At 43.1% G+C, this 13,466-nt stretch overlaps 1 protein-coding gene across 1 annotated transcript in view; it reads left to right on the top strand.

Moving 5' to 3' along the window:
• G2E3 (G2/M-phase specific E3 ubiquitin protein ligase) overlaps nucleotides 1-7,299 on the top strand; it is a 38,395-nt gene extending 31,096 nt beyond the window's left edge. The window contains exons 11-15 of the mRNA XM_088456626.1: nucleotides 2,469-2,779; nucleotides 3,539-3,720; nucleotides 4,661-4,833; nucleotides 5,550-5,758; nucleotides 5,867-7,299. Of these exons, the coding sequence (XP_088312752.1) occupies nucleotides 2,469-2,779; nucleotides 3,539-3,720; nucleotides 4,661-4,833; nucleotides 5,550-5,758; nucleotides 5,867-6,099 (1,108 nt within the window). The 3' untranslated portion in view covers nucleotides 6,100-7,299. The remainder of the gene's footprint in view (nucleotides 1-2,468; nucleotides 2,780-3,538; nucleotides 3,721-4,660; nucleotides 4,834-5,549; nucleotides 5,759-5,866) is intronic.
• The last annotated feature ends 6,167 nt before the right edge of the window (nucleotides 7,300-13,466 follow it).

Below are 13,466 nucleotides of genomic sequence, written 5' to 3'. Positions count from 1 at the left end.
TTCTACTTTACGTGAGAGTTTTTGTAGATGCCTTGTTAACTTAGAATGCCATGGTTGACGTCTAAGTCTACGTGGAGTGTGATGGGTAGCTGGAGCTACTTCATCGAGGGCTTTTACTAGAATCTGGTTTAGGTGTGATGCAGCAGTCTCAGGAGAAGTGAGAGTCGTTGTTGTAGAGAGGTAGATAGTTGTTGAAAGTTATTTGCATTAATATTTCTGCTGGTTTTAGGAGGTTTGGTTGATTTCACTGACATTGAGGTTGATGTAATGGAGGAAAGTGTGCAGGTAATAAGATTGTGATCTGAGAGAGGGAAAGGAGCATTAGTGAAATCAGAAACTGAGCATAGTCTGGTAAATACAAGATCAAGGCAGTGGCCCTCCTTATGAGTAGAGGAGTCAGTCCATTGGGAGAGGCCAAGAGAGGAGGTTAGAGAGAGTAGTTTGGAGGCATGAGGAGATTGTGGACTGTCAATGGGGATATTGAAATCACCCATAATGATGGTGGAGATGTCTGAGGATAGGAAGTGAGGGAGCCAGGCTGAAAAATGTTCCAGAAATTGTTGCGGTGGCCCAGGTGGGCGATAGATAGCAGCAACTCACAGAGAGAAAGGGGTGAAAGTAATGATAGAATGTACTTCAAATGATGTAAATGTGAGTGAAGGTACCTGTGGGAGAACTGTGAATGTGAAAGATTGGGAGAGTAATATTCCTACCCCACCTCCTTTACAATTACCAGGCCTGGAGGTGTGTGAGAAGTGTAGGTTACCATGTGAAAGTGCAGCAGGGGAGACAGTGTCTGATTGTGTGAGCCATGTTTCTGTTATTGCCAGAAGGTTGAGGTTAGTTGAAATAAAGAGGTCATGGATGGATGTTAGTTTGTTACAGACAGAGCGTGCATTCCATAGGGCACATTTTAGTGACTTGGAGGGTGAAGGGAGGCACGCAATGTTTATGAGGTTAGCTGGATTTATAGTTCGCTGTGGGTGTGGCATGTGGGTCAGGCCTGGATTTGGTGATATGTCACCAGCTAATAGAAGCAACAGGAGAGAGAGATAAATATATTTGTGGGATTTGTCTGAATGTTTTTTATGGTGAGAGGTTGTGGATGTTATTGTCAGAGTATAGATAAGTTAAAAGCTCATATGTGTTTGTAAGAGGAGAGGAAAGTAATGAGGCAGCAATATGTACAGAAGGATGGGATGCAGGGAGAGTAAAGGATGTAGTAGTCTTAAGGCCCCCATACATCAGCAATCTGAAAACCACAATTAAACAATTTGAAGATTTATTGCCCGATCTTAGGATTTCCCAATCGAGCAATCTGCGCCCATACACTACAGATCTTTTTCAGTGATTTGCAGATCAATTGCAGCAAACACAGATCTGGCAATCTTGAAAGGCCCATCATTTTGCTAGAAACGGTCTGCAAATCTGCTGATCATGTCTATACACTAGCAATCTACAGCCCCAATCGATCTGTGAAATCCAACATGTTGGACAATCTGATTAAACAATCACTTTTTGGTTGCAATCTGCGATCTGTGAAGCCCATACATTGCAGATTTTTATACACAATCGATTGCAAATTGCACGATTGCTGCAATCCATTTCTGATGTATGGGGGCCTTTAGAATATGCAGCTTGTAGACAAACCTTATAGAACCAAAATGTATCAACAAAGTATGCTTCTCAAGCTTCTTTAAATGTCTTTATTTCACATGATCAATAAGTGTCAAATATTAGGATTCCTATTTTGCCTGGCTGTCAGAATACTTTGCACTAGATTGTGGAATATTGGATTGGAATCGTTGATTCAACGCACAAGAGAGCATTCAGCTGTGCACACATTTTATTTCTGCCTTCTGTATTTTCTGTATTTGATTTGTGAGCGGGCATGCTTTTCTTTCCTGTACAAGTGTAAAGTATGTAGTTGCTGGGATATATACTATTGTAAAACTGGACCCTGATATACATTGGGTCATCACGCACGTTTACATGTCATCTAATCGCAGCTGTGGTGTGTCCATGTAACACCTAACATGGATGGTGCAGACCTCTGCTCCCACTGTGCGCGCCGTGCAGTGGATGTGTGACATGTACTGAGACCTAAGGGGGTGAGAGGGGCAGGGAGCAGCCTGGAAAGGGGGTTGTGAAACCGGGGGCGGCTGCAGGCTGAATTTGACTTGGCAGATGCCAGGTCCATAACTACTAGTATACTTTAATTGTTAGTCTGTTGAAAGTCACTAAGCAAAGCAAAATATTGAAGTTGGCCAGTGAACAGCTACATATTCTAGAAATCTATTGCATCATACTCGCCGATATTGTGTGTTTTGCCTGCTGTGTAAAAGCCACATCATTCCTCGTGAAGAGAGATGTTGCTATCGTGACAGTTTTCTTGCTCATATGCACATTTATCATGACATATTTTGTATAGTATTGAACTTTGAGTTTTTTGTGTTTTTTTTCCCAAGACAGGTTCAAATACAGAACAGACCCATTTCTGACATTGTACTGGAGCTGAGGTCTCAAATACAAAGTTCAGTGTGCACATTACAAGTGCAAAGAAAATCCCTTTGGAAGAGCTCCCTAAAGTGTTTCCGCAAAAGCAGCTTCTCTCCTTGCAGAACTCTACAGTTATCCTTTATAGATCAAAACCACACAGGAGATGGCCAGCAACCAGCTGTATCCATCTCTGTGTACTTCAAGTTTCTACTTCACGCCATCCAGGACTCTGATTTGTTTGAGGGAACTGAATGCAAAAACCTTTCTTTGAATATTGGTGGTAAGTATAATCTTTTCAATTTGTGTGGTTACTAAACACCTATATCTCTTTATAAAACTGTTTACCATTAGGTACTGAGAATCCACGAGGGCCTTCATGTCAGAGTTTAAAGGTGCCTACACACTAGGCAATATTTTACACAATCCGCCTTATTCCGACGCATCGGAACGGGAGATCCTGTAAAATATGCCCAAATCGTGAGTGTCCACTCGCGATCACGCTGCCGATGTGCGTATCCGCAGGTCGTACATCGCATTTTCAGAGCTTGCCGTGCTGCAGGCAAGATCTGACAATCTGAGTCATGATGCACTGGAATAATTAGGAGGCACGATAGATCGTTTGTCACATTTGGACAGTTTTTAACACCAAATCGTGCCCACGACTGCTGGGGAGCTGCTGGGGAGAGTTCAAGGGTAAATCGGACACAATATTTCATCGTGACCACATCGCATAGTGTGTAGGCACCTTACCTGTTACAGCATTGAAACGTCTCTAAAGTAAAAAATGTAAGTTATTCACTACTTACTGCCAGCCCTGCACCACCTGGCGTGACTGATGCCCTGGGTTTTTATATTTTCAGCATGGAAGGATGTAAATCCCCTTAACCATAGCAAAATGATTTGTAATAGGTTACCGGAAGCTTTAAAAAAATGAAAAGTAAAAAAGTATTTATTTACGTTAATCTGGCTATCGTTGTCACATGGCTTTAACATTACACTGACCATCTTCATTGTATGCTTTTTCTTTATCACTACACAGCACTGCAAGGTAACCTGTACTTTGAAGCTGGCAGAATGTTGGCAGTGGCACTGGTGCATGGAGGGCCAGCTCCGAGCTTTCTGTCTCCGACACTCTTCTATTGCCTCGTCTATGACTCTCAGCATGTGCAGCCAGTTTTAGGAGACATAGCAGATCCTAAAGTTTTACAGGCGATATTAACGGTAAGGAAAGTAATGTGGGCAGGGATAATAAGGTTCCAAAGTCACTGATTCCTGCTCCTCTTGTTACCCTTGCCATGGTTGTTAGATGTAAGCAGGTCTCTGAGACCACTTATTTGCACAGTCATTAGTTTGTTTGTGTGTGTGTGTGTGTGTGTGTGCGCTCTGAGATGGTCAGTGAGCTCCTCTATTAACTATTTTGTTAAGTAATTCTACTGCTGGGGAAACCATACATTAAACATTATTTTTGGTCCGTTTTAAAATCCTCTTTATATAAATTTAATCTCTTTAAATTATCTGCCATTTCACTCTCCGGGCAGGATCTACTATCGCTGAAATGCGGTCATACCTTCGCAAACTGCAGTTTGATCACATTCTTTAGATGTAACAAGCTCCAGAAATCTAAACTTTACGGTACTTGTACCCAATAGGCAAAGCCATCTATCCATAGGCCTATGGGCTTCTTTTCACGTCATTCTCCAATAGGATTCCTCCGAGGTACTCCCGCAGCTTGTTCTGGCTGATGGCCGCGCATGCACAGAAGGACGTCCAGGTCATAAATCCGGAAGGCTACACACCACAAATGACAGGGTTGATCATAAGAGCTGCTGTGTCGTGGTTTTAATTCAAAATGGAATGCTTAGTACTTCTCGTCTCCTTTTTCTTATAATAAGTCAAATGCTCGTTGGATTTTATTCTCAGTATGACACCCCCTGTAACAATAATCAGTCTACTGAGCTGGAGTGCCTTTCATGGAGCATTCATAATGTGAACAATTAGCTTTTTAAGTTTTTGCCTTTTAATGCTATTGTAGCTCAATTTTTGGCCTATTCCAATTCCCTTTTACAGGGCTACTCTAATACACAGCAATTTGAAAAAGAAAAAAACTATCCTATAAATGTAAAGTTCGTTTTTTACCTGTTTGTTTCCTGTTCTATCACAGATCCAGTCTTGTCAGAAGGTTAGTGAGTTAAAGGCTGCTACTGGCTATTATTTTGACTATCTGCAGAAGACTGGCACTTTGCATCTTATACAAACTGTGAGTGACAAGGCCATGTTGGTGAAGGATATGATGGCTTATCACGTAATCCGCAGAGTTCAGGAGCCACTTGAAAGGTGAGCTTTAGAGGATATAAATGCCACGCAATCGTGCACACCCTTGCTGTGTACTGTTCTGCCAGTGTGTTTTCTGTGCTTACACAGAAACAGACAAATCTCAGGTGCATGACTCCAAATTATTAATAATATATAAATGCAATAAAATTTTGCAATCAATAGAGGTTTTTAGCATAATCATGGCCAGGGTTATGGGTCTACCCACCATATCCAGGTAACCTCTTTAGGGTAGGTCCCTAACATATTAGGATTCAAATCCAGAGCGCAGGACACCCCCAAACTAGCCCAGCTAAGCCGCCCCAGGGCACCGCCATGGTAAGAAAAGTGCAGTGTGAAAGAGATAGTTAAGAGCAGCCACAGCTGCATATAAAGAATGAAAATAAAAAAGTGAAATACATACAGAATAAACAGTGAAGGGTTAAAATGTGTTAACTGTGCTAAAAACCTCCTATTGATTGCAAAATGTTATTGCATTTATATATTATTAGTAATTTGGAGTTGAGATATATATATATATATATATATATATAAATTTATTTATTTTTTTTCAGGGTGTGCAGTCCTGGAATCTTTCCCATATATTATGTGCTTAGTAGTAACTGGATGGCGTGCAGGAGGGAGACCTGGTGAATGAAGGGCCTAAAATGCTCGTTATACATTTAAGAATGGAATGAACAGAGAGTAATTTTTTTTTTTTTTTTTATATGTATTTTCAGCTTTAAACAAGGTTTGAAGACACTAGGGGTGCTGGAGAAAATCCAAGCTTACCCAACTGCCTTCTGGGGTGTCCTGTGCATGAAGCCCGAGAAGCTAACTGCTAAAGACCTAGCCAAACTTTTCACCATCACTTATGATGCAAATTTCAGCCCTGTTGAGAAGCATAATGCTATCAATCTTTGGGAGGAGTATCTAGGAAACACGGAAGGTCAGCTCTGCGGTTTTTGTTTTTAGTTTTTGTTTTTTTACCCCCATAAAAGCACATTTCACTCTTCTACATGTCATTAGTGGCTTTTTATATTTGTATTTCTTGCAGATGGGATCACTGCTGTTTCCCTGGAGAACATTTTGAACTTTGCAACAGGTTTGGACTCCATCCCACCAGCTGGCTTCGAGCCACAGCCATCCATTTTTTTCCACTGCGGCCATGTTTTTCCCTCTGCGAGGAAAGGCATTAACTGTATGGAGCTTCCAGGGACTTTCAGCTACGGGAACTTTAAAGAAAGCATGGACACCGCCATATGTACTGCATTGGCCAATCCTAGTTAGGACTACAGCGGAGTGTCCTCGGAGGCTGCCAAGCTGCTGTTTTACACTATACATCGTTGGTGGTTGGAGTGTAAGACTGGTAGATTAAGGGACTTCTGAAGTACACTTGTTTTGCTGCAACGTTATGTGCAATTTCCCCTTAATTCTTCCCACCTAATGAACGAGTATGTGTAGCTACATGAAATCCTCAGGAAATCATATATTTTATACCAAGACTCATCCACTTTGTTACTAAACAGTTATAAGGGTACATTTTGTGTTCTTGTGGGAGGGGGATGGGAGTTGGCAGAACCAATGTATAGAGGAACAATATGGTCGATGTTATTAATTACCTACAAGTGATTTAACTTGAATTTTCCTCTTACTATTATCCTCTCTTAAGGAGCGTTATAACCTATTTTGAGTATAGGATTTACCAATTTATTATGGTTTTTATTAAATGTTTTAAAATGTGCAGTTGCCTAAGGGGGTGGGGGACCGTAATACTTTTTAGTAATTTCAAGTTCTCTGTTTTACTGCAAAGCTTCCAGACCGCACTCAGCCGCTAAAGCAGTCCTTGCTTCATACTATATATACCATGATCTAAATAAGTGTACCTTCCTACCCTTCAGTACATCTTTGTATGCCAGGTTCAGACAACAAAATAATCTGCACCACCCTCCTCTCTACTTATAGATCCTTTGGGTCCTAGATAAGCCCTTGGAGATATATTTTCAGCCTGCAGTATTATATAGTGAATATGTAACATGGATTCTAAAATATTTAATGACCAAATAATGTATGAAGGCGGATATCTAATATCTTCTTGTCAACTGCAAACATAGGACACTGTTATCCAGATAGTGATTTGGAAACACTTTACTGCGGCACGTTAATATTTTGTTAGGCATCTCTGCAGGTTGCAGAGTAATTAAGTTGAGAGTGTGTGACTGGTATATACTATCCATATAATAAGTCTTGTTAGACATTTGCTCTCGAGGTATTGTATGGACCTTACAACCGGACCTCAAACTTACAAGTTGTTGACAAGCTAATAATCTTAAAGATTGACTGTATTATATTTATGTGTTTTACTTTTTCTAATTTCTGACTTAATGTGGATAATGTTTCCAGTTTCTGTTAATAAGTCTTCTTATTTTGAGTGTCATATTTTCATTCAAGATGGATATGTTACAGTAAAGATCTTACTGTATTCATCACATGGTGCTTTATTGTTCTTTTGTGATTTTTAATCCTCAAGATGTTTTATAAATTCCTCTCCAGTTCTCTTTGCTTTTGGAATTTATTGTCTTGCTGTTTACTCTTTAGAGCCATTTGGCTATATGTATCAAGCCTTGGGGAGAGAGAAAGTACAAACCAATCAGCTTGTTACTTCCATTTTACAGGCTGTGTTTGAAAAATGACAGTTAGGAGCTGATTGGTTGGCACTTTCTCTCCAAGGCTTAGTACATATACCACATTGGGCCGTATTCAATTAGTCGCGATAAGTCAGTTTCTGCGGAAAAGTATCGCAAGTGACATTTCGCCATGCGAAAAGTTTCCTCCGTATTCAAATTCTTTTCGCTGGTGCGGAAACTCAATGCAATGGGACCTACAAAATAGATTCGCCTATGAATAGGTGTGGAAAAAAAGTGCAGAATTGGGATTTTGGGGTGCAAAGCTGCGGGAACCACCCTGCACCCTTGGGACAGTCCCCCGAAGGTAATCTGCGTAAAAAAAAAAGTTTAAAAAAGAATTTAGATAACCCCTAAAAAGTACTTTCGTTTTGGGGGCGAAAAAGTTCAAAGTTAAGGTACAAACTTGAAAACTAGCGAAGTGAACTCCAGGGGGGGGTCCCCAAGTATGCCCCAGGTGTTTTTAAGTTTGCAGGTGCGTCCGGCAGGTGGATTTTTACGAATTTTAAAAGTTCACTTTAGCAACTTAAAAATATGCTAGCACCCATTTTCTTACACTTTGGCCCTGGCTCCTATATTTTAGGAAAATTTGTCGAGCCCTCTATTACCAGGATGGAAAATGGAAAGTATTAAAATGAAATAACTGAATGTCGGCACAGTTGATTCAAGTAGGAATAAAATGTATTATGAAAATGAGTGATACAGAAGATGCCCCTTTGAGCGACAACTCAGACATACCCAAGATAGGGCGTCAATCCAAAAGCCCTAAATATCTCAACACACTCAATTATTCACTTCAAACTACCTAAATGAATACATATTAATAACTGTTTATAGCACGTCACATCAATTCTGAGAGATCAACAGTTATTAGCCTTTAAAAGAAAGTGCCTTACCTGCAATTGTCCATAAGAGCTCATTATGTAAAGGAGCCTGTCTGTGATTGGTCTCTGGCTTTTATTTTCCTTGGAATTGGTCAGTCGTTATCATTTAGCTCATCACATATTAAGTTGCCCCTCCTTAGTGCCAACTTCACTTGTTCTTAACCTTGGGTATTCTCATCATTTAGATGAAAGTCCCGGGCAGACACCTGCCTGCAATGACAATTCAATAACTGCATCAGAGAAGACAACCTGTCAATAAAGTGTTTGTTGTAGCTGCTATCATCCTAGTTTCATGAACGTGTAAAATAAGAATTTCTGTCTGCAGTGGCCCAAACCCATCAATGAGTCCGCTCCCAGTATGCGACGTCAATAAATATCTGGCTGAAAGGACTATATTTAATGGTAAATGAGGTGCTCCTGTTCAGGAGAACATACTCCTGGGAAATATAACTTACATGTCATCCCTTTTCCAGATGTTATGCACTATTGATAATGGAATTTCTTTTACAACCCGGACAGATTCATTACTGGGTAATGGTCACTCAGTTTTGGATGATTAATGAGTCATCAAGGTCTATTTATTCAATTCTTCCCTTAAAATATGCGGAAACTGCGATTGCAGCATATTTAAGGGCAGAATGACGTTTCCCTTACATGTACCAATTAGGAAGCAGGCGATATCTCTTGCATTCTTTCCGGCCGAAGCTTTGCGGTTCTTGCATGCGTGGGAATGCAATGGGGCTGTCCTGCCAGACTGGGCTCTTGCGATATCACTCTCCGGTGGGCTGCAGGTGGTCCCAAAGTACTTTTTCCACAGTAGCCACAAAGGGGCCCATAGGATCGCGTATGCGATCACTTCTCCCTAATTGCCGGGACATTTTGCAAAAAAAAAATCCTTATTGCGGCAATAAGAATTCTTATTATTTGGGGGCTGGTCACACATTTTAATAAATATGCACTTTCATTTTTGCAAGTGTCTCTAGATTTCCATTAGCAGGGAGATGTTGGTTTACAAGATTGAATGTTAAGGAGCATCAGTGTGTGAGGATAGAGGGGAGGATATGGAAAGAGAATGGCAGAGTGTAGCTATCCCTAGTACAGTATAGGCACATGCAAAACAGCATAGTGCAGAGGCTCCAAAACGTGGTCTGTCCTCAAGGCATCCCAACAGTCCACGTTTTGGAGAGATCCATGGTTGAGCACAGGTGGTTAAATTAAATTGACTGAGGGACTAATTAAGTCACCTGTGGTCAAGCATGGACATCCTTAAAACCTGGCTTGTTAGGCCGGGTACAAACTAGATGATATGTCAACATATCGGCCAGTGTGTATCCGCACGTCGTCTGCGACATCGCCTTGTCCGATGCGCAATATTGTCAATGGGGGCCATGCCTGTCGCGCCATCATTCCAGTCATTTACAAGTTTGTGCGCACTTATCGATGCAAGGACCCCACCATGTCCTGTCGTTAATGAGGTCAGTACACACTAGATATAGTCTAGTACAGTGTTTCTCAATCTCTGTCTTCAGGACCCCACACACACAGTTCATGTTTTCCAAGTCTCCTAGCAGGTGCACAGGTGTATATATTACTCACTGACACATTTTAAAAGATCCACAGGTGACACTAATTATTTCACTTGTGATTCTATGAGGAGACCTGGAAAACATGCACTGTTTGGGGTCCTGAGGACAGAGTTTGAGAACCTGGTCCTCAAGGCTCCCCAACAGTTCAGGTTTTAGAGATATCCATGGTTGAGCACAGGTGGTTAATCAAATTGACTGCGGTACTAATTAAGTCACCTGTGGTCAACCATGGAAATCTCTGAAACCTGAACTGTTAGGGAGCCTTGAGGACCGCGTTTGGGACCTAGTGCAAATGTTTGATACATTTGATGGAAGAAAGAAATGTTATGCAATGCTGCCCTCTAGTGGACTAAGTCAGAAATAACTGCACACTCAGTCTATACCAGTGTTGGCTAACCTTGACACTCCAGCTGTTGTGGAACTATATATCCCAGCATGCCCTGCCACAGTTTTAGCATGCCCTAATAGCAAAACTGTAGCAGTGCATGCTGGGTTATGTAGTTCCATTATAGCTGGAGTGTCAAGGTTAGCCAACACTGGTCTATACTAACCTAGACTAAATTGAAATGGAACAGTTGTTTCCCCTACAGAGGTTAGAAAAATAAATACAATCTGTGACTATCAAATGCTTGACACTTTTTTTTTTTTTTTTTTTTTTTTTTAGCATGAAATTAATTTATTCTGGGATGCAAATTAAAAATGTTTTTCTTAATTACAAATGGAATAAAAAAACAGGCAATAGTTGATTACAAAACACTTGTCCATTTTCACGTGGTGGTGACTTTTTCACTAATTTTTTTATCCTACAGAATCCTGCTTCCCATAGCCTAATTGGTCTCCTTACCAAATTTGGTGACATTCTGACTGTTGGCTCAAGGTACAGCTGGCTCTGAATATGGGAAGTTTAATTATGACCTCCCTGTACTTGAATTAATGTAAAAGTTGCAAGCTTTATTTTGAGAACCCCAATTTCCTTCTTCAGGGTCCATAGGTTCCACAGGGAGACCTTGGGGTTTAGGTGATGGAAAGGACATCTGAGCACCATGCAGTTAATTTTGCTCTCCCAGGATGCACCAGGCCTCTCCCTATAGCTCGCCCCGGAACAGAGGCACTGCCGTTTCGTTTGGTGCCCGGCCGGAGTTGGGTCACTAATGCAGTGGGACTGTGTCACAGCCCCTGAAGATTTCTGTAAGTTGTTTTTTTTTTTTTTTTTATAATACTAGCGAACAGTCCAGTGGGACGTCTGTGTTGCCACTTCATCACCCCGCCAGGGCTGTGATGTCGGTACTGATCCGGGGATCGTGGTGGGAGCCCGTTGTCTGTGCTAGCCAGACCCCGGGGGACTCCCAGGACTGCAGCCGGATTTACGGGGGAGGCAGGTAAGTCGCGGATTATCGCTTGCAGTGATCCGCTTGTTGCAGACCATTCCCCCCAGGTCTCTGGGAATGGACTGGGGGATGACGGTGGTGGAGCCAGTAATGGAAACCTGCGCTTCCACTTATACCCCCTGGCGGACAATATCTGGAGCGCAGATTGGTGAGGGAGCCCACTCGGAAAGACGCAATATTAGACTTATTACTTACAAATGGAGACATTAACTGATGTAAAAGTGGGTGAAAACACCAGTATGGTTCAGAATAAAGACAGATACTGACTCACCCCATACAAAAACAAAGGTGTTAGATTTTAGGTAGGCTGATTTTGCAGGGATGGGAAGATGTGTAAGCGAATCTTTGGCAGAGTGGAGGAACTTGAAAGGAGTGCAGGAGAGGTGGGAATATTTTAAAAATGCATTATTAAAGGCAACAGACCTTTGTATCAAAAGGGTTAGGAAAACCACAAGGAAAAGGAAGCCAGTGTGGTTTGGGAAATAGGTAGCAAGTATTGTGAAAGCAAAAACGATGTCCTTTAGGAAATACAGGTTGAGTCTCCCATATCCAAATATTCTGAAATACGGATTTTTCTACTTCAGGGTCCATAGGGTATCCACAGGATACCTTGGGGTATAGGTGATGACTTCAGGCATCAGGCACCATAGAGTTAAGTTTTCAGCCTCCCAGGATGCACTAGGGTCCCCCTCCTATACCCCGCCCCCGAGGCAAGGCATCCCAGTTTCGTTGGTGCCCGGCTCGGAGTCGGACGCACCTGTTTAGAAGGGGGCTAAGGATAGCCCCTGAAGTTTTCTACAAGGCAGCTGTGGCTGCACATCTGGAGGTACAGCATGGACAGTCATTCTTGACGTCCATGCTGTCTTCCCTACACCCCTACCGGTACTGATCCAGGGATGCTGGTAGGAATCTGGGGTCACAGCTAGCGCAGACCCCAGATGTTTGGGACCATGGCCGGATTTAAGGGGGGCAGCGGGGTCCCGCGGTGGGTCCCCGCTGGAACATGGTGCGGAGTCCCCAGGCAGGGGGCTCCCTGGGGACTGGCTGCAGCGTGGAGCCAGGTTTCGGACCTGCGCTTCCACTACCCCCCTGGGGCGTCCCAGGGGTTAATTGCATGCCAGGGGAGCGCGCCTTCCCTGTATACAGCCGGCGCCTCCCCCGCTGCACACAGCCCTCTCTGCACCTGCCGATTGACCCTGTGGCAGCACTCCTCCCCCAGGCCGGCCTCCTCTCTGCTCCTCGGTGGCCATCTTTATGGAATATAATGAACAGAGTGGTCCGCGCTCCAGGTCTTAGAGGGTATGTCTATAAGGTGTGTGAGGAAGGGAGATTAGGGAGCAAGATAGGGGGAAAGCAGGAAAGGTGGGGCTATGGTGGTGCTGCACGTGGAACAGGAGCACCAGATCCTGTTAATTGCAAGTTGGACGAGGGGGGTTTACACGTGCGCTCCTGTATGTGGATACATGCTGCGAGGGGAGGAAAAAAGGGGGGGGGTTTAGTGGGAGAAATGTATGTATATATGATGGTGGGGAGAGGGGTGAGAGGAACGGGGTGGGGGGGGAGGTGACAGGGGAGGGTAGGTGGGAAAGCGGAATATGGGTGGTTATGTAGTAACAATAGATGGCGTGTATTGGTGTTTGTCCACTGTGTGGGTGTTGTTGGTGTGTAATGAAAAGCCAGACACTTGAGATCGAATCCAACCTGTTTCATCTTTATGGAAGCATGGTGAACGCTGCTGATCGGTGGCATCATGGTCTGGGGCCCCCAGCATTACTCTCCTCCGTTGGAACAGGTCTGTGTATGCAGCGCTGAGTCCAACCAGGCCCTGTGTCTGCGTAGTTGAGGATCAGCGCTGATAGTGCAGGGATTGATTTCTTTGCAGTGTATGTGACTGCTGCTAGCGTCTGCTGCCTGTACTTTCACTTTCTACTGTCAGCCATTTCACTGTCCCTGCTCCTCTTCTGCTAAAGCCCTTGCGGTGCGGTGATTGCAGGGCGGTTCTCTCACTATACTAACGCGTATCAGTGAGAGGGGTCACATACTTGCCATCATGTCTGAAAGTGATTTTCCTCTCCAGCTTCTGTGTACTACATGTAAGGTACCTATAGCGGAGGG

Source organism: Taudactylus pleione, unplaced genomic scaffold (genome assembly GCF_031769625.1).
Source record: "Taudactylus pleione unplaced genomic scaffold, aTauple2 ptg000707l, whole genome shotgun sequence".
Taxonomy (NCBI): domain Eukaryota; kingdom Metazoa; phylum Chordata; class Amphibia; order Anura; family Myobatrachidae; genus Taudactylus; species Taudactylus pleione.
The sequence above is the reverse complement of the archived record's forward strand: the minus strand, read 5'-3'. Positions and strand labels throughout refer to the sequence as shown.